At 39.1% G+C, this 20,459-nt stretch overlaps 1 protein-coding gene across 2 annotated transcripts in view; it reads left to right on the forward strand.

The window, feature by feature from the left end:
• DPP10 (dipeptidyl peptidase like 10) overlaps positions 1-20,459 on the forward strand; it is a 311,266-nt gene that overhangs the window by 242,413 nt on the left and 48,394 nt on the right. For both annotated transcript variants that reach the window (XM_064451108.1, XM_064451109.1), the window contains exons 8-10: positions 10,111-10,231; positions 14,598-14,752; positions 18,100-18,197. In XM_064451108.1, the coding sequence (XP_064307178.1) occupies positions 10,111-10,231; positions 14,598-14,752; positions 18,100-18,197 (374 nt within the window). The remainder of the gene's footprint in view (positions 1-10,110; positions 10,232-14,597; positions 14,753-18,099; positions 18,198-20,459) is intronic.

The raw sequence follows: 20,459 nt of genomic DNA on the forward strand, positions 1-20,459 counted from the left end.
TCCCAGTTCATTGTCATGGAGCTTCTTCCACAGCTTATTACCATGGGCAAGAATGGCAGATACTAACCCTTTATCTTGCTACTTTTCGGACATCTGGGATGTACCACCTAGAAATCTGGTTTGTCCATGTGGTTTTGTAAACAAGAGATTGTACTTTCATACGTGCAGAGCAGTAAATTGACACCTAACTTGGAAACGCCCATGTATAGAGCACTGTCACAGGAAGATTGGTGGTATACCCATAATCCCTACCGCGCATGCCACCCATGAGCAGTTTGAGTGACCCTTGTGCCAGCACTATATTCAGTAAAGTTATGTTGAATATGGGTGTCGAGTCTCAAGCTGTAGATAGCGACAAGCCAAATGGCATCACAGCACCAGTTCGTCACAGAATGCAGGAAAAGCCACCTCTTTCCTGCAACCCAGTAGAGACCTGAAGGATTTCTGTGGCTCACTGCAGCACATGCCCTGTGGCTCTTGGCCATAGAGGAGCTTTGATAGGGACCAGGGGGTTTGGATTGCCATCGTGGAGCTTCTGACTGGGTATAATAAACAACTGTTCCTATATAATGCTGTACATTGAGTTCTTCTGGGTGATGTTAGAAAATGTTTTCTTCCCAAAACAAGCATTTGTTTCCTGTGAGAGAGAAAAGAAAATAGCAGCTATAGTGTTGTTGCATTGACACACAAAACACGTAGTCTTAAGTACACCTTGTTCTTCAGTGGGAAGCTGCTTCAACTAAATGAGATTTTGGAAAGGGAAAAGGGCGGAAGGGGGTACTCATCTTCTGTAGCAGTAGGTGTAATAATGGTCTGGCAATCCCAATTTAAGTCTGCAAGTCCCAGGGGTATAGTAAGTGACATAGATGACAAGAAAACAATTGTTCAGTTTGGACTTGAAGAAGAGAACAGACATTACACTTTGACTATGAATAATGTAATCAGTGGCTCTATTAGGAAAAAAAAAAGTATCTATCAGTGCTTTGGAGGATGTTGAACAGTGGTAGAGAAGATGCCAAGCCAGGTCTTTATTTGCAATGGTAATTCATAGACAGATATTGCAGCTGATTTGCAGTATTTTTTAAATTGGTGGAAACTAATTGTAAGTTTCTGAAGTGGAGCTATTTGTATAATTTTTCAGATCTGTGAACCATAAAGTGGTAACAAATGTGTTAAGTACTTAAATGAAAATCAAACTTGCTATCTTGACAGCAAGTGTTGAAAAAACTGCAACGAAATGGTTTCCGTGTGATTGCAGGGATTTCATTTTAATTTAGTCCTATAATCCAAAGTTAGTTCAAATATTATTTACAAATCAAAGGAAGTGCGTAGATATCTGCATTTTCCATAATGATGGCTACAATGGAAGTAGGAATTGAAATAACATAACATTGAAATGGTAGAAATGTCATTTTTAAATGAATGAGTCTATTTAAGATACTGCTTATTTATTTGTTTATCTAAGATTACTTGTTTGCACTGAACTTTGCATATGGAACACCATGTTGTTAAGGAAACAAAGAACATTAACGCTTTGGATGTATATAATATGTACATGTACATTTATATGGCCAAGCAGTATAAACATCGCCAAGCAAGTTTTGATCAATCTATTTCACTTCAAGCTATTTTCACCTTCACAACATTTACGTGCGAGGGCTCTCTGTGCCACTGTCTTTGACTCTGGGCTCTAACTTCTAGTTAACTCTTGGTTAAACTGGCTATACGAAAGCTAGTTAAACTCTGCTTATGTATGGCACTCCTTTAGCCATGGACTAGGTAGCATAACAAGTTATTCTCATTCCCCCATTGCCTTGTGTTTTGTTCCACCGCGTACTCCAACATGAACGCAGGACTAGGAGAAATACAGCTGCTGCGTGTGTCATGGGATCTTCCTTCCCTTCCCAGTATGAGGTTAAGCTGCAAAATAGTCATTGCTGTGCCAGCTTAGTATTGTACCTGGAACTGGAGACATCATGGTTTGATCTCTGAAAAGCAACGTACAAAATTTGCTGAGAGACTAAGTATTTTTAATCTGACTTTTTTCTGTCTAGTGAATAGCTGATGTTTGTATTAACAGTTGTTAGCAAGAAAATACATCTCATCAGGAAGTTTCTGTGACTGATCCAACTAAGGGCAGTTGCATTTGGCCCTGGTTAATGTATGGTAAGAGAGGAGACAGAACAAACGGTAAGAGGCAAGCCCAGATGGAAAAACATCTTGAAGCTTTTGAAGAATTAATTATCCAACTAATTAGCTGGCAGTCTCACAAGAGGAAGGGTGGAATTTTGCCTTATGCTTAGGAAATGAAATCTGATAGATCCTATGCTGAGATGTAGCTATCAGCCACGGGGATGGTGGAGTCAGCTGGTTAGTCAGACTATCCACGTCGGTGCACAGGACCGCACTTGTTTCTGCATCAGTAAAAATACCCCCCTGCATAGAGCAAAAAGTGCAGTTGAGTGGTCTGTTATGTAGAATGCTGGGCTCTGAAGACACCTGTCCTAGTCCAAAGACAGTAAACTGTGTGTCCTTGCCAAGGTCACACAGGAATATAGCCACAGATGGGCTGCCAAAAGATGCTTTAGGTCAACGTCTTTAGCACTGTCGTTAGCAACTGCCAGAGTTCTGCAGGCAGCAGCATTTCCTGAACACCTGAAGGTCTCCTTCTGGGCATAATCAGAAATTCCTAGACTTGTTGTAGCTCATATTCCCTATGTGAAAGGTAAGGAAGACTGTCGTGTTCTCTGGGTTATTAAGTGGGAGCACTGAAGTTGTTCCAAGTTGCAACAGTTATTTATATACTTGTTGGTCAGAGAGTCTGTGGAAGGATCTGTTGATTTCCTGGGTTCTTACGTAGGACACTCACCTGTACAGGAAGAGACCAGTGCTTGGTGTACAGGTATGGTTTTTTTAACCACAGGTGTATTGATACAGATGCCTTCTTTGTTTCCTTTCCAGCTTTATCTGCTCAGTAGCTTTAGAGTACCTTCCCTGAACTAGGTGTTTGTCCTGATGAATTAATGTAATGACAAACCATGCCGTTAGTCACACTTCACCATTTCTTTCCTGCAAGGCAAGAGGCTGGATTCTGGGTATTATCTTTCTGTCTGGAAAAGTTAATTTCAGGAGCTGTTAAAACTTATGTAAGTTGTGGCTGCAAAGCCCACTGACACTTGCAGTTTGCATTACATATTTCTGTTATTATTGATGGCAAAATGTATTTGTGCTGATGGTGGAAGTCAAACAAATCTGCCATGCTCAAACTCTGGAGGATTAATTAGGAAGATTCACTCATTAAGTTAGGAAAATAAGTACCTGATATATTAACCGTTACGGGATAGGTGTCCAAGTTTTCCCTATGATAAATATCAAGATAATTTTAAAGGCTGTGTTTTCATCTGTTTTATTTGTTAGTTGTTAGTGACTTCTGCTATCATTTCACATCAGGTAATGTGGAAATATTAGACTGGGGATCTGCAAGCTTCTGCCTTATAGGACAGCTGTACCTTCTCATGGCTTTTAAAGTGTGGCCACACTACCCTAAGAAGCCTGACACAGGCCAGCAAGTACCTGCTTGTAGTACAGAGTGGGGAGACATACCTTCAGCTTGGGCAAAGCATGACATGAGTGAGTAATGTTACTTCTAGACCCAAGATGGTTCCCTCTCGTACTGGGGAACAGCAGTGGCAATACATTATACCTCTGTGGATAGTGTTTATATAATCTGTTTTAAGAACTTGTTGCATGGTAAGCTACTTTATCATATTAATGTAAAAATAAGTTTATCCATGCGTAAGTCAGAGAAAGGACTAATGCTAGATTGTTAAGTCTACCTCCTTAACGCCAGGTCTGGGAGAAATTTGCCTCTCGGTTTGGTAGCTTTTCTCTGCGAGTGAGGCTGATGACCGGTTCCAGGGAAGGAGATAGGTTTTGTCAGCAAGGGCTGCAGCTGTTTCTCTTCCATCTGAAGAAAATGGGGCTTTTGAATATAACTAAGAGTCTGAACATGGGTGTCTGGTTGAATTTCTAGGACACACGCAAATACCTGATCGTGAGTCTCTCTCGGCTGTCAGGGCTAACCAGCTGCTGGCAGCCGCTTGGTAGAGAAGCTGCCCCTGCTTTGGTAGAGAGCTGAAAGCCCTGGTTCTCACACACTTACCACGTCTGTGCAGGGTAAGCGATCTCGTGGTGACCTCCACGCAGCTCCAGGCAAACTGCTGCTGCTGCCCGGCTAGTGCGTAAAAACCTTGAACTGTTGCCGCTAAACGCTACCCTGCAATCAGAGGAGTGATTGAGTGTGGATATGCCCAAGCAGAAGGCTTCGGTTAGAGCACCTAAAGGGAAAAAGTGGAGTATTTTTCTGTAATTTAGCAGCTTTTCTCTGCCTGTAGTGTTTGAAATGATTAAAGACGCACAGGGGGCCTCTCCAGCTATTGGCACGGGGTTTGCCATTCAGCTGCGGAATTAGATGTCTCTATGTTTTCACAGCTGTCTGCCATCTGGAACTAACTCCTCGGACTGGGTGCTCTGCTTAAGACCTCAGCCTGAAATAAAATCATGTAATTGTGAAACATGTTGCAAACAATAAATAAGTGTTTTGGAAGAAATTAATTTAGAAGAAGGTTTATGAAAAAATGGTTTAGAGGCTGACAGATGTGGGAGAAGGGGAAGGATTAGTGCTGTAGGTAAAACATTAGAGCAAGCAGAGCCTCAAATTCTTCACAGTCAGTTGAAATAAATGTGATCATTATCAAGAATTAATCTCTCGCTAATCCAAAACATTCTTGCAGAAGTTTTTCATTAATTGGAAAATACTTAATAAAATAATTAAAGAAATGCTTTGGGTTATTCTTCATTTGTTTTAAGGCTTGATGTGATTAGCTGTGCAAAATCTCTAAGAAAACAAAAAGTCAAATAATTTTGAAGGCCACAGAATTTTACATTTATCCCTATTTACAGCATTATTAGCTAAGGGTCTTAGCTAAAAATAATTTTAAATACTTTAAAGACACTTGGGAAATAGGTGGTGAAGAGGTTAAAAAATAATAATTTTCGTATAAGATAGCATAGGCTTGTTCCACTTTGTGCCTTTTTCAATTTATTTTCTTATCGTCATGCCTGAAAGCTGTGAAAGCATTTTGGGTACAAAGCCACTGATGTATTCATGAGAATACCTGTCTGATACACAGTTAGAAGCTCCTCTTTTAGCAGTTCTGGAAGATTCAGTAGTTACAGTCAACATTTTAGTACTCCTGATGTAGCAATTATACCCAAGTGTATACTAAGAAAAGCCTTTTTATTTTTACTTCATCCCAAATACCTGACTGGAGATAGACTAGCAAGGGAAATTTCTGGTTTATGTGATATTGCCTAAAACACAATATACAAAGCGATGAGGTATGTGAATGTCCCCACCCTGGAAACCTTTGGGCACTTGTTTAATTTTCCTTACTGGAGTCAGAATTTTAGGCACATGTATTTGCAGGTTCTGCTCTGAGAATAATTTTTTAGTCTGATCAATAATTCTTATCCTAGTGTTGTGATTGGCTGTCTGCCTTACAGTATTTGAGAGGGTAAGTCTCTGTTGTAGGAAAAGTAGTAGCCTGAGTTCTCTCCCAGCCACTTGTGCTCTCTTTCTGTGAATTTTAAAACCCAAACTCTGGCTCATAAATTCAGCTTCTATGTATTGCTGTACTGCAACTAAGCACCAGCAGCAGCCACCACCTAAAAAATAAAAATTTCCATCTAGTCTTTGTGTTTTTGAAATAAAAGCTTGGAAATATATTTTAATGCACCACAAAGTAGAGCGGTAAGGAGATTCCTACAGGTATTGTTTTCACCAGAAGGCACTGGTGGCAATGATTAAATTGAGCAAGAAGGCTAAAAATGTATGAACTAAAGAAAAGGAACTTAGATGATTTGCAGGGAGGGCAGAGTTTGACGATGATATTTAAGGACGTTTTTTGGGGCCTAATTTAGGATTTTGTGCATCTTTCAGCTGAGGAATATTTCAATTTCTACTCTTGGTTGGTGTGCTCGTGGTAATCTACGTTAAATAAAACCAGTGCCCCTTTTCCTCCTGAAGTCACTTCACAGCTGACACCCCGTCAGGCATCAGGAGGAGCGTGGAGTGGTGTCATGGCCACAGCGGGCAAATGGGAGCCAAGGACTAACTGGGGAGAAAAAGTCCACTTCACACCTCTCTGGTCAAACCATAGTTGCTTCTGCTAGTCATGGCTATTTCAGAGGGACACGAAGCAAGACACTTAGCTGGCGGTCAGCGTTGGGTGTGCAAACATGACAACAGCGCTAGACAATAGCAAGCGAGATCTATTCTCAATCTTGTGAACAAAATTATTTTTAAGTGGTGATATATTACAATTTCAATGGTTTTAGAGCTACGTATGAGGTACATTTGTGCCATATAAATAATATACTGGGAAGAAGAATGCACAATGAGTATGCCTTTTAGTAATGTCTTTCCTGGTTACATTGCTCTGGCAGTTATGTAAGATGGGAGATTTGTTTTTGTGGCCGCACAAAGTGCTTGTACTTAATTGAATCCACAGCTTGGATTTACAGAGAGCAAAGCAAAGAGCCTCTCGGACCACGACTAGTAGCCTCCAGGATAATGTTGTCACTCCTATTACAACTCTGCTGCAGAAATCAATGTTTTAACTCCGAGACCTTATTTCAAAGAGGTGGAGGAGTTAATTGCAGATGAGCACTTTGGCATGGTCAGGAAGGGAGGGGATCGCAGCCCTGACTGCAGGGGTTAGGCAGCGCCGCTGCAGGAAGCATGCACGATGCCATTCCTGTCAGTGCAAACAGCAGTTTGAGGGCTTTATGTGGAAAATGGCACCTCCTGAAATATAACAAGTATTCAAAATTATAGATGAGATTAAATGACTAACTATAGTGGTGAATCTTTCTAAGATGTCGTTACGGCCTCCAGCATGAGGATATTGATCTTTCAAAACGCTGCAGGCAGTGCAGAGCAATACTTGCCAGTGCGCCAATCCTAAATCATCGATGTGCATTTACATGCTGCTTAGTTACGTGGAAGAACAGGATTGGTTGTATTTCATAAATGTTTTGCAAAGGAACATAAATTCATCCTTTTTAATGTTAAATTCAGGTAAGCCTTGAGCTCGAGGCTTGCTAGGGAGAGAGCTGCTGGGTGGCTTTGAAGTTTTTCAAGAACGTTAAAAGGTTCCAATCCATATGTTCAAGAAAATAGTTGTTATTTGGGCTAGCTTTCAAAGCTGAAAGAACATGTGCCACAAGTGATGAGGAGGGAAGGGAAACTTCAGGTGACAGAGTAGACTAAGAGGATTGTGGGAATGTTCAGAAGGTGCCTGAGAACTGGTTGAGGATGGAGACGAAGCCGCTTTAGGAAATGAATGGGGAATAAAGCTGAGGAAGCTGAGGCAATCAGTGGTGCAACAGTGAGTATTCCTTCTGAGATATTTATTTATCTTGAATGTGTCAAATGGAATTAGCAGTGCCTCCTAACTAGTAATAACAGGATTAAAGACCTTTTCATGGTTCAGTCATAAAATAAGTAGTTCTTAATCCTGTACTTTGGCTGGCAATGATGGCTTTCAAAGTTTTTCATTGCAGAGACTAGACATTACAGTTATCGTCACCATTAGAAATACAAATGGCCTGAAAAGGGGGAAGAGAATCAAAAATGATGCTTCTGATCTTCAAAACTGAATTAGATAGAGCTCACTTAATTAAAGAAGTTCAAATAAAATAATTTGATCAAGTAGGCTTTTTTTGAAATCTCCTGGAAGCAGTTGTTTATATAAGAAGAGATTGTCAACTGAAAGAAATCACTCCTTAGTAAGTAACAGTCAATAGAGTGGTTCCCACTACTTACACTATCTGTAATTTAGTCTGATAAGAATATTTTTAGTTCACTTAAATAGCAGGTACTTGGCTAAATTATTTTGTTTTTCTTGGGTGAGCAAATAACCATGCCTTATTATTACTTGTATTTGTTTCTTTTACCCTAAGAAAAAAAAAAAAAGTACATTTTTACTGTGGAAATATAGATTGACAAGGAGTTTTTGTCAATATTATTTTGAAAGCTTGATATGTCCAGGTTTCTCTAATCCTTGTTTTCTCCTGGTGTTAATGCTGGGTCATAGGTCATACATCAGCTTCTCATAAATTCTCAACTATACCAAATATTATTTATAAAACTAGAAATGTAATTACTGGTCAATATATTTTGGATTTTTCAAACTGGATCAACTATTTTTACTTCAGTTTTGAACTCACTGCCAAGTTTTGAATTTCTAACCATAAAGAATTTTGTTCCAAGTCATCCTTGATTCCCAGTAATGGTTAAAATCATTGCACTACTCATGGTATGAAAGAACCCAGCTTTATTGCTGTATGCAGCAGTAGTCATGAAGTGGCTACTGTTAAAAAATCAAGAAATGCCATTAGATCGGGGACTCATAGGGAAATCTATTTCAGATGGTAATTTAGAAGCAAAGAGAACAGCAGTAATAGTGATAATAACACTTTGCTCTCTGGTTAGTATTTTCCCTTAAGTCGTTTATCATAGAACTATGAGAGAATGATAAATGACAAGGCTTTTAAAATGGTCTTTGGTGGAAATAGATTTTCTTCGTGTTAGCAGTCCCTGAGACTCCGTATATCAGTGTACATTGATGAAATGTTGGTACAAAAATTTCTATTGTGTGTTGCTTCTCTAGTGCTGTTAGCTGCGTTTTCTTTCTAGTGTGAATCAAGTTGGGTGCATAATAATGATACTACGTTGATTCCATTGCTAAGCTGTTCAAGCACGTATATGGCCATTGTAATTTAACAATAAAGCAAAGAAAAAGACTACAACTCTGAGATTATTATAGCTGAAATAAGAGTCCAGTCGCAGGCATTGACAACTCAAGAAAATAAGGAGTACAGACAAAAAGGATTAAGCGCATTATAACAGGAAATGCTAGTAGCTGTGGTTCTGCATTTTATACACATCTGTAGCTTTTGGCTTGTTAATAGCTCTGATATTTGTGTCTTATTTACCCAGACTGGGAAAAATAGTGCTAGTGAAGAAGTCTGGGACAACACGTACCTAAACTGTGTTGCAGTGAAGCACTCAAAGGTCTCCTGGCTGATAGGCGGAAGGCAGACATGTAGCCCGTTGTGGCATATGTCTGAAAACATAAGAATTTCCATGTCATAAACCTTCCTCATCATCACTGTATTTGGCTCCTGCCCTTTTTGTCATCCCCATACTCCTCCTTCTCTTTATTTTTCCTGTTTGTTTTTATTTTTGGGGGGTGGGGGGATGCATAGTTTTTTGGGGTTTTGGCCTTTATCTTTTTGTCATGGAGCCTGGAGCTCAGTCTCACAAAATGAATGAACTTGAAATCCTTTACAACACAGTAAGGCGGGGAAGAAAAGTAGACAAGGCTGAGAAGTGGCAGTGAAGGAGGAAAGGACTGTGTGCCTAGTCTGTTACTCGCAGGAGAAGGAGGAGAAGGCTAGACTTGAAAATGAAGGGCATTTATATAGCACTTGAGGTAAAATGTTTGTGTGTCAAAGTCAGAAGTAGTGTCAGCCAGCTGAGAAACGTTAACGGCAGTCTGCTATTTATTTTTGCTTTTCCAGTATGTTCTCACGCCATGATAGAAAGCTGTAACTTACATTTCTGATGTATGTACTGTGTTGTATGTACTTGGAGAAATGAGTCTAATTTCACAGATAGAAAAACAGATTATTTTATCAGATGGAATGGAATTAATGGAAAATTTCTTTATCTATTCAACTGTTACAAAACTTGTCTCCTATATGATTCTGAGGAATGTAATAATATTTCTTGAAGTGAATAGAAACATTTCAACTGGGAACACAGTTTCAAAGGAAGAATTTGGCTTGGCATAAGTATTAAAAGTTTACTTAGTTTGTCCAAATTGATAATAAAACAAAATATGAAGCCAATGTCAGTGAAAACTCATGATGAATTATCCTGTAGACTGTCTGAGCCTGAGGAAATTATGTATTCATTGCTGAACATTCATTTATATATAGCAAAATGTTCTTTTTTCTCTCCATCCCTCTTACTTCATCCAGATTTATATTTTTGAAAATAACATCTACTATCAGCCTGATGTAAAGAGTAGCTCATTGCGCCTGACATCTTCAGGAAAAGAAGGAATTATTTTTAATGGAATTGCAGACTGGTTATATGAAGGTAAGCTGGACAAATATATCTGTTTATTAAAACAGATGAGAGGTTCTTGTACAGACCCAACTGCACAAATCTATTCATTTCAGAAAATGCTATCTAAGGTTGGTTTTGCTTTTTTTGCCTTCTCATTTCCTTGCAAGATTGCCTTTGTATCTATTCATACTTTGTATTGACTGCTGTTTTGCATATAAAAATATTTTCTGAGAAAGAGGAGTTTATTTTCAGCCAGAACGTATCAAATTATTATGAACACTATGTAGTATGTAAAAAATACTATAGTAGTGAAATCTTGATGTGGGATTTTACTACCAACTTCAGTGGGGCTGGCGTTTCAGATAGAGCTATTCAAATAAAACTGAACACCCTGTACGTTTAGCTTATCTAGAATAACTCCATTCATACCTTTGAAACTATTCTGCGTTTACAACACAAGTGAGGAAGGAAAGGACTTTTTGTTGCTTGTGTGAAAAGTACCAAGCTATTTACAGTTAAAACGTCCTAACAGAAGAAGGCACAGAAGAATCATAGTGGAGAAGTAGAACTGACTATGTTTTCTTTTTTACTGCTGGATCCACAGTGAAAGGTGATCAAAGATGATACTGCCTGGTGCCTGACTTGTGTTTTTATCAGTGTCTCTCCTTCAGCGTCAGTGGTGGTTGATGCGCTGCGCATTAGCCTGACTCACGAGAGACTCCAGCCCCCCAAGACAGGCAGTAACATTATGCTTGACTTTAAGAACATGCCTGAATCCAATCTGAGTGTTTTGACATGATCTAAAAGTGTCATGTGTTTACCTCAACCGTGGCCACTACTTTTGCTTAAATCAACCTGGGCTAGACACCTGGAAAACTTGCTGTTGCTGGAAAGCAGTGCCAAAATGAAGTGGAGGGTGGCTCAGTCTGTGGTACCCTCTGGCTTCTGAAGCCAGCCTCTGCATAGTACCGGAGGATATTTCTCTCTGCACCCAAAATGCTTTTAACATAATAATAAATTTAAAAACTAGAGTAGATTATCCAGCTTGATACAAGTGCTTAAAATTAATACACATTTCAGTTATTCTTTCTATGAGACTCACTAATTTTATAGATGAGTAGCTCAGTGATAAATACTTAGTTACCTGAAGTCACAACTTCTCGTGTGTAGAGTTTTGTGGGGCAGAGCAAGGAACTTCAGTGGGGCCCTTAGAAATGGTCTATCCACTCCTGCTGGGATTTCAGTAGTTATGAGCAAATAGCTCACACAGATATTTTTAAAAATCTCTGCCCAAGTAAACTCTGAAATTAGAATGGTAGTTTGTATCCCTTAGCCATATAAATGCCTGTGTCCACTAATCACCCACTTCCATGGTTTCTATTAATGTCTTGAAATGTTTTAATGTGTCGGCACATTTCAAAACTTAAGGATGAAGGACGTTTTTGGAATGGAATATCATTTTATATGCACTTCATATTCTTCAAATCTAACATGACTGCATGCAAGAATTTAAGCATATGTAGTTCACTGAAGTTGATATAGTATACTGAGTTTTTGCTAAAACACAGTAAGTTAGTAAGAGTCACAGTCATAGATGCAACAAGGCAGCTCTAGTTCCAATTCTGCAAGTCTTTTAAGGACACCAGTGCAGAGGAGGGCAGCCTCTTCTCTTTGGGGTGCAGCTGGGTGCAGCATGGAGCTGTAGTGAATAACATATAATATACAGCTCTACTCCACAGAATATGAGATTCTTAAATAAACATTCCTTCCTAGTCTGCAAAGGATCCTAACGATATCGTAGGATAATTCAAGTTGGAAGGGACCACAAAAGGTTACCTAAGGCAACTGATCAGTTCTGGTATTTGCCAGGCGTTTTATTTGAGCTGTCTGGAAGGGATGGAGAAGACCCCATCTAAGAATTATGCAGAGAGAGGTTTAAGACATATTTAATGTAAGAAATGTTGAGGGTTTATATGATTTGAACCTCTGCATTCATGAGATCTACGTTTAGGAACTAAAGAGAATAAAAACTAATTTCTTTTGTTTGAAACATGCCAATATGCTCTTTTATTTTTTGCATTCCAGCTTACCTGTGTATCTCAGAAACAGTATCTGAAAGAGGTTGATGTGGATTTTTATAACTTCATTTGTTTTAAAGATCAGCAAAGCTGTTGATAAAACAAATGACCATTCCTTTAAGCTGGAAACATTTCTTGATGAACAGAAAAAGAAAATGGGGCAATTTGGAAAGGACAGGAGCAGCTAGCACAATAATGGCAATGATGCTTGACTGAGGTTATGCTCCTGCATCTCTGTGTCTGCCCATCCTTCCTACAGACACATTTTATTAATATTAGGGGACTGAAAGGCTTTAAAGCTTCACAGAACTTCTTTAGCTGACAACACAACACAGACCTCTTCATATGTGCTGTGAATGATTCTTGCCTGTGAATGCACAGATACATCGGTCTCATACAGGACTGATTTTCATAACGGCCACGCGCCTGCTTCTTCTTTTTTGAAAAGGAAGCCAGGTGTATTCATCCAAATATCTTATACCTCCATATCAGTTATCGCCCCAGTTTGTTGTTCTTATTCCCTGTCTCTACAGCCATACAAATACCTTTGTCATGGTAAAAAGTGTCCAGTCTGAAATGGTCTGGGAAGTGGTATGCATCCCAAAGCCTTCCTCCTGATGTGTGTCCTAAAGCCTGCCTTAAGTGATTTTGCCCATTCTTTTCCTAGTTTTATAACTCCTGGCCCAAATATCTGTTGCATTACCTGACTTACAGAGAACTCTTCTGGTTCCTAGGGATGCAGGCAGGCAGTGGGCTGTTCCCCACAATACACGTAATTAAAGTAAGGGTAAAAGGGAATTCTGTCTGTACTTGTTGGACAACCACAGTCTGTTAGCATGAAAGAATATACTGCTTCTTTCCCATTAACCACTGGTCGAGTTAGAGCAGTCCTTTACTTTTAGTAGTGGTTTTAATAGCATCAGAAGCTGAGCAGGCTGTATATTGTCCAGGTAAAGTTAAGAGATTTTCAATTGAATTCAGAAATGTTGCTCCTTTTGACCTCATTTGTTTTCTTTTATCATTTGCATAAGCTTGTTATTAGCATTTTACCTTACACAAGCATTTGGGAATAGCTCTTCTTTGTGCGAATAGCCTTGTTTGAATGCAAACTGTAAAATTTTAAAGAAAACACAATTGTCATTTTTGCTATCTGATATTCACTATTCGTTCTCTGCTGTTCTCCTGTGTAAAAGGTTTTAGTTATCCAGCCAGGGAGAGAAGCATGATGCAGAATATATGACTCTGAATATGGGCCCCAGCTTCATTGCACCTAACCCTAGATAATTCAACTCATTAAGCCACTTTACAACTTTCAGAGTCTGATTAGCATCTTGGAGAGTCTTCACTGACAATTTAAGCAGTTTTGTAGGTAGATTCTTAAATTAGGTATGCAGTCAGGCCTTTGTTTCAGTTAGTATACTATCCTCAATTAGTTTTCCAGCCAAATTCTTCAAACCTAAATACAAAATGCTCACCAAACAAGTCAACATATCATAATATGTGATTAAAAAATCTTTAAGTAAAAAAAAAAAAGTCTTTTCACAAGTGGAAGACAGGCCTGTACAGGGTGAATTTGGAATTGGTCAGGAGCTGCATTACTGGGATTCCAGGAGTTTGGGTGATATTGCTATGGTTGTTTCTGCTTTGTTTCTTTCTAATATGAAATACAATGACAATAAATGTAACAAAACATTGCATGACGTTTTGGAGAATTACTTTCATTTGGAAATAAAATTTGCATAAAAATAAGTTTTGTTTGGATTTTCAAAAAGTTATATTGCAGAAAAACTGAATTTTCTAAGAATTAAAGCAGACCATTAGACTGAGGTAAGAAAGGCAAAACATTGCACTCCAAAAATGATTGCATAAACATCACTGTGTGAGGATCTGCATGTTTCCAGGTGCCACAGCTCAGAGAAATTGGGTGTACTAAAATTTTATATTTAAGGCAAAAAAAAAAAAAGCAGATTGACAGTCCTAAAAAACCTGTCTATTAAACTGGTCCAAATCATTTAAAAATTAATTAAACACCTCTAATGGAATGCAGTGGTACTAAACATATGGCAGTTACAATCATCTTTCACGTTTAGATGATTTATTGACATCAATGAAAGTATTCATTTGAGGAAAATGGTTGAAGTTTGGTCTTTCAATATGCCTTGTTATCCAAACATTCAACCCCGGATAATGTGAAATTACTGAAATTACCACAGGCGCATTTCAAGTAGGCAAAGAAAGAGCAAATCAGTGCCAAATGAATGAGCTGGAAATTCTCTGATAGTTATTTTTATGGACCCTAAGAAGATCTGGTTTTGCAGAGGAACTTCTTCATTCTCACGTTGCCCACTGGTGGTCTCCAGACGGTGAAAGACTGGCATTCCTGACCATAAATGACTCTCTGGTGCCGAACATGGTTATTCCCCGGTTTACTGGAGCTCTATATCCAAAAGGAAAACAGTATCCATATCCTAAGGTAAGAGGAGTGTGAGTGCAGCCCCCACCTTCTGTTCCTTGTTCCATGATAGTATTCAACGATATGCAAGGAGTGTTTCTAGACAGTAATAGAGACTGACTTGGTTCACATTGCTTTTCAGGAAATATGAATTACATTATTTTTCGGTAGACTGTAACACCTTTTGCTGGGAAGAAACTATCAGGTGAGGGAGCAGCAGACAAACTGATTCACAGTAATTTCATCATTGATACATGGCGTGGTAAAATCGATCCACCACTTCTGAGAGAAGGGTAATCTGTTTGAAGGACTGCACAGGAAAAAAAAAGGATTCTGTCACAACTGCACTGGAGTCATACACGCTGTGTGCAGAGCGCAGGGCATGTCCCATTGCAGTTATATAGATCTCAGTAAATTATGCTGTTATTAATAAATATAATAGACTGGCCTTGAATAAGATAAGCCACAGTAACATCTTTTCCCGGCCATCAAAATGAGGAAAAAATCTATATAACAGATAGAGCTATCACTGAGCTTCAGAAGATTCAGAGAAGGTTTTTTAGATTCGTGTTGGAAAGTGAAAGAACAGCCCAGACAGGCATAATGCCTGAAATCGTTCGCCATTTTCTGGGGATTTCCTGATCAGGTGCCTCCCTAGCCATCGTTTTTGTGCTGAGCTCCAGCACTGGGGTTATCTTCCACCTTAGCCGTTTATCCATTCCTTGCACGCAATTTCAAAGTGTCTGAGTTCCTTTCTGATGGGGGATGTGTGTGTGGTACTCCTTTGACATTTCAAGGGAAGTTCATTGAGGGCTTTCGAAAATATTAGTTACCCTATTCTGACTACTGTTTTTTAGTGATGACCCTTTATTCTTGATGGGTGGACAGTTAGACAGTACCAGGTACTATGAAACAATAATATGCATGATATAAATATAATGTATTTATGCTATGAAATAATACTATAAAATAATGAAGTAACATAGTAGCATAAGTAGTTTACATACTTGCATTGGCAAAAGACGTTGAGTGACAGAGCAAAGAAAAAAAAATAAAGGATATTTTTAAGTCACCTTTGTAAATGAGAAGTGAGTAATTCCATTTCATTAGCAGTTTAGCATAAAAGTGATACACAATGCTATTTCAGTAATCTCGTTAATGAAAAAACATTATCTTTATTTAATGTCTCCATTTAATGCCAATTTAGCTACCCGTTAAACATCATTAATTGGTAATGAAGCTTTTGGTATAGCAACAGAGATGAAAAAAAAATGTTTTGTCTCTATTGTAGAATGAAACCATCAGAGAAAATTGTATCTATGATTAAAAAATTAAAGGAAACCCACTTGTGTTTGTGAACACTGGAACATGTACATCTGTGTACATTATGTACAGAATGTGTTCTCCAAGAAAAATGTGAAAAAGGAACTTTAAATTTTGTTAAATGCATTGAGAACAAAGTAGGATTTCTACACAGAGTTCTTGCACTACTGAGCAAATGTTTTGGGTATGATACAAGATTTAAGCTATTTAAATAGTCATGAGGGGACCCCGAGTGACAGAGGAGCTGAGGCTGTTCACTGTCGAAGGAGAGACATGGATGTGACCAGTTTCTACTCAGGTAGGAAAATCACCTTCAGCCGCCCACAGCAATGGCAGGCTGCGGGAGCGCTTGGCATTTGCCCCCCTGGTCACAGCAGCTCCTCAGCTGCAGGGACAGACCTTGTATCCAGCTAGAAGCCACTGCGGCGGAGCTGTAGCTCAGACGTATCCATGCAGCAGAGCAGGGCACACCGTGGGTGTTTGTAGCAGAGGCAGTACTTTGGGGCCGCAGAGCCCTGAACGGAGACGAGCTCGGGCTGGCAGCCCGCGTGGGGCAGTGCCGGGCCACCGGAGCAGGGCTGGTGATGGCAGGGCTGGGTAGCGCTGTACTTCTGCGCTTCATGTTCAGGGGCTAGCACAGATACGGCCGTGCCTGCTGTGAAGGCGTGCCTTAGAGTGTCTCTCTACAACTCATACTCATGCTGGATAGTAATTACTCCTGGCAGCCCTTCCATTGAGAGTACTCGGATACCGCTATGCAGTCAATGTAACTTCAAAGGATATAAGGAGGCTGCAGGTGTGTCCTAAGGACTTGATCCTTTAGTGGCTTTCTTCCACAGCTTTGCATTTGTGTAAGCTGTGTTCATGCAGAGGATGACTTTGAAAAACCACATTTCTTTTGGACAAATATAGAAGTGTTTCTGAAAAAAAAAATAAATTACACAAGTCTGATTAAATCCATCTTCAAAAGTCTTTTTTTAGCGCTAGTGAAAATACACAAATACCACTTCCCTGCCCCCATACCACTCAGAGTATATTTTGAGATAAGTCAAATTTCTAAGGGGAATTTGTGGGTGTATTTCAGCCAAGATATTTTGCATTTCTATGCCCTGTGAAGAGCCAGATTTATAGTTTATCATTATGATTAAATCTGTAGAATCAGTGATTTCTTCTTTGTCCTTCCAACATTAAACACGAGTCAGCCCCACTGAGAGACACACTTTTCATCCCCCATATCCCAAGGATGCTGTATAGTGTTGTGTGACTCCTGTGATTTCTATGAAAAAGAAGCTTGAATGTGATATGGCCAGGACAGGGGGACAGAACTAGTAGCATCTCCTTGCCAACCCTGCAGAGCCTTGCCTTTTATTGCCAGTCGTTCCTCTTCATCTGAGGAACCTCCCTTAGTAACGAGCCATGTTGCTGGGAGGAGGACAATTCCCACCTCCCTGGAGATCCTCAGGACTTATCACACTCTTCCCAATGGATATATTAAACTGCCACTTAATCCTCTTTAGCAACAAGAAACATTTTGTTTCTCTCAGAGCTGGCTTGCCAAAGCAGCTGCATCCTGAACAGGGCCAAAAATAGAGGTTTTCATCTTTCATTTCAGCAAGCCAGGGAAGGAAGTCTGGGAGAAAATGGTAAAGACAGAAGAGGAAGAATGTTATCCCAGATATAGCACAGCTTTTTGGAAGAAGGAGCAATAGTGTGTGGAAAAGACTTTGCTGGAGACTGGGTTTAACTGATGGTTTAAGAACTGGCTGTGATTTTGCAGCTGACTTTACTGAACTGGGCCAAACCACTTTTAGCACTGCTCCCTTGCTCTGCACAGGAAGGCCTGCCATCGGTAAAGGCAGTGAGAGAATTACTCAATTAATACTTCATATTTTAAACTGTGTAATTCATATGGCTGTGAAGCTATTTTTTTAAAAACTTAAGACTTTTAAATTGTAATACTTTCTCATTAGTAGAAAGATACTGAATTATGTTAATCAGTGATTCTATTCAGTGCCTCTAAAGCTCCTATTTTCTTTTTTTCAAAGGCAGGTCAAACAAACCCAACAGTAAAGCTGTGTGTAGTTAATCTGTACGGACCAGCACATACCCTGGAACTGATGCCACCTGACAGCCTTAAATCAAGGTATATAATTTCATTGTTTTGAAACTCATGTTTAATTTAACCTGACTGTCTCTCAGGCTAATCGTTGCCTTTTTACATCAGCACAACACTTAGCTTTGGTCTCTGTCCCCATGGCTGAACATAATGATGATAAAATAAAATATCGCTGTATTGGATTGATGGTCCTTTTAAAAATCACAGGGATCTGGTATTTGCTCATGTCTGATGTCCTGAGAAGCTCCAATTTACTTGAAATATATGAAATTAAGAATCCTAAGCTATGGTCAAAGAGGCTGAACGCTGCCCTGTTTCTGAGGCTGTGACTGCATTCGCTCCCAGCCTTTCCTTGCTCTGTGCCAACTTGTGTTGCTTTCAATTTCTGAAATGATATTGCGGAATATAGAAGTGTATTACAAATGCACAGCACACATAACCAGGGTGTTCCCTCATTTAGAGAGAAATATTCTGAACTTTTCAAATCCAGTAGGTTATGGAAAGTTTCGATTTGCATCACAGCTGACAGATGCAGTGAGGTGCGATGCCACAGAAGGTGAGATGCGATGCCACCAGATCACATAGGCGAAGAAGGGCCGTGCTGTGTTTTTCAGGAGAAACTGGCTCAGAAGCCCTGAGCTAATTTAACAGTCCCTTTGACTTTGGGGCTGAAGAAATGAGGTCTGGATGCAACTGGTGAATCTCCTGCTAAAGTTACACCCTTAAGCTGAGCTCCCAATTACCTGTCCTCACTTTGAGGTGCCTTGAAACTTTTGTTTAAGGGCAAGAAAATTTTCATTCCTTCCCATATGTGTATTCCAGTGTGTGGAATTGCAGTTGGATTGATTAAATTCCAGTTGTGGTTTCAGTGCACATGTTAATGATCTTCTAACCTTAAATTATTGTATAATACAGGTAATAATAACAATAAAACACCTACCACAGTCCAGATCTGGCTGCAGTCCCTAAGGGCCAGGGGAGTGCGCCTTTCTCTCTTGACTCAGGGCATTTTCAGATGGGAAAAGATGTGGAAAAGATTGGCAACCATAAACCTACCTTTAGCTAAAAAAATCCCTCTAAATATAGTTGCTGATTTTTGCAGTTCCTACAAAACCCCAAAAAAAGATTTCGTAACTGTTCACAAACCAGCCAGGATGGGCCCTGATTCACAACTGTTGCACCCAATTTTAAGCTGGTGTAGCTCGCTTCTATACAGACTGAGGTACCCTAATTTAGACCAGGAATAATTTAACAGTGAGTTATGTCAGCTGGAATGCTTACTGACTGTGTCAGTGAAAGGAATGATTTTGTGCTTTTTGAAGTATTTTCTTTCTGTTGATGGGCCACTACTGAAAAACATAAACATAATAAAATCTCCTGCTGCTTGCTATAACCCTTCATTAATTAAGTAATAGTGTAAGATCCGAAAGAGATTCCTTGCTTTCAAGACTGGCATCTTAACCCTCTTAAACAACACTGAAATTGTCTTTTAAATGTCAGAAAGCATGAAGAAGTGAAATGAGAAAGCAATGTGTAAATCCCCAAGAAAAAAATAATCTTGAAAATGTTGTTCAGGTGTTATGGTTTCACTTTAGATTTTTCAGATTCATTCATCCTCCCCAGAAGATTGAAAATAAAAATAGAATAAAATGTATGGATATTGGTATCTTTTTTATTATTTATTTTTTTTATCTTGAAACTGAAGGCTAGCAGTAGCTCAATTGGTGGCATTTCTTTCCTGAGCCTTAAGGGGCAGAAAAAATCTTTGCCAGATTTTTGAGTCCCTGGTAATGATATTGTTGCTGTTTAATTGAAATAATATTAATGTTTAAAATTCTGTTTTGCTGCTGTATCAGAAGACAGTAAAACAATATAAACCTGGAAAAAAGTTAGTTTCATCTTAATTTTAGCTCTTAAGGTATAATATCTGTGCTATAAAATTTAGAAAAATGATATAGCTGTCAGCTAAGTGTACTGTAAATATTGCATTCTGACTCCGGATTTGAGTAGCAGTCAGTCATCACACTGGTCATCAATCCATATATATATATATACACACATACTAATATACATAGAGGTATGAAGATTGAGCTTTGAACAGGCCTTTCTAGAGTGGAAGTCTTTGGAGTTTGTAATGGTTGGGAGGGTTTTTTAAAAGTATTATCTTTTTTAATAAAAGTAGTAGCTACTTTTAACAGTCAATTTTTTTCAGTACGTTTCTAATCCATTCATTATGGAGTCATTAGTAAATAGGCCATGGGAGTCTTTCAGGTTTGAATGGAATGGGAC

Source organism: Phalacrocorax carbo, chromosome 5 (assembly GCF_963921805.1).
Source record: "Phalacrocorax carbo chromosome 5, bPhaCar2.1, whole genome shotgun sequence".
Classification (NCBI taxonomy): Eukaryota; Metazoa; Chordata; class Aves; order Suliformes; family Phalacrocoracidae; genus Phalacrocorax; species Phalacrocorax carbo.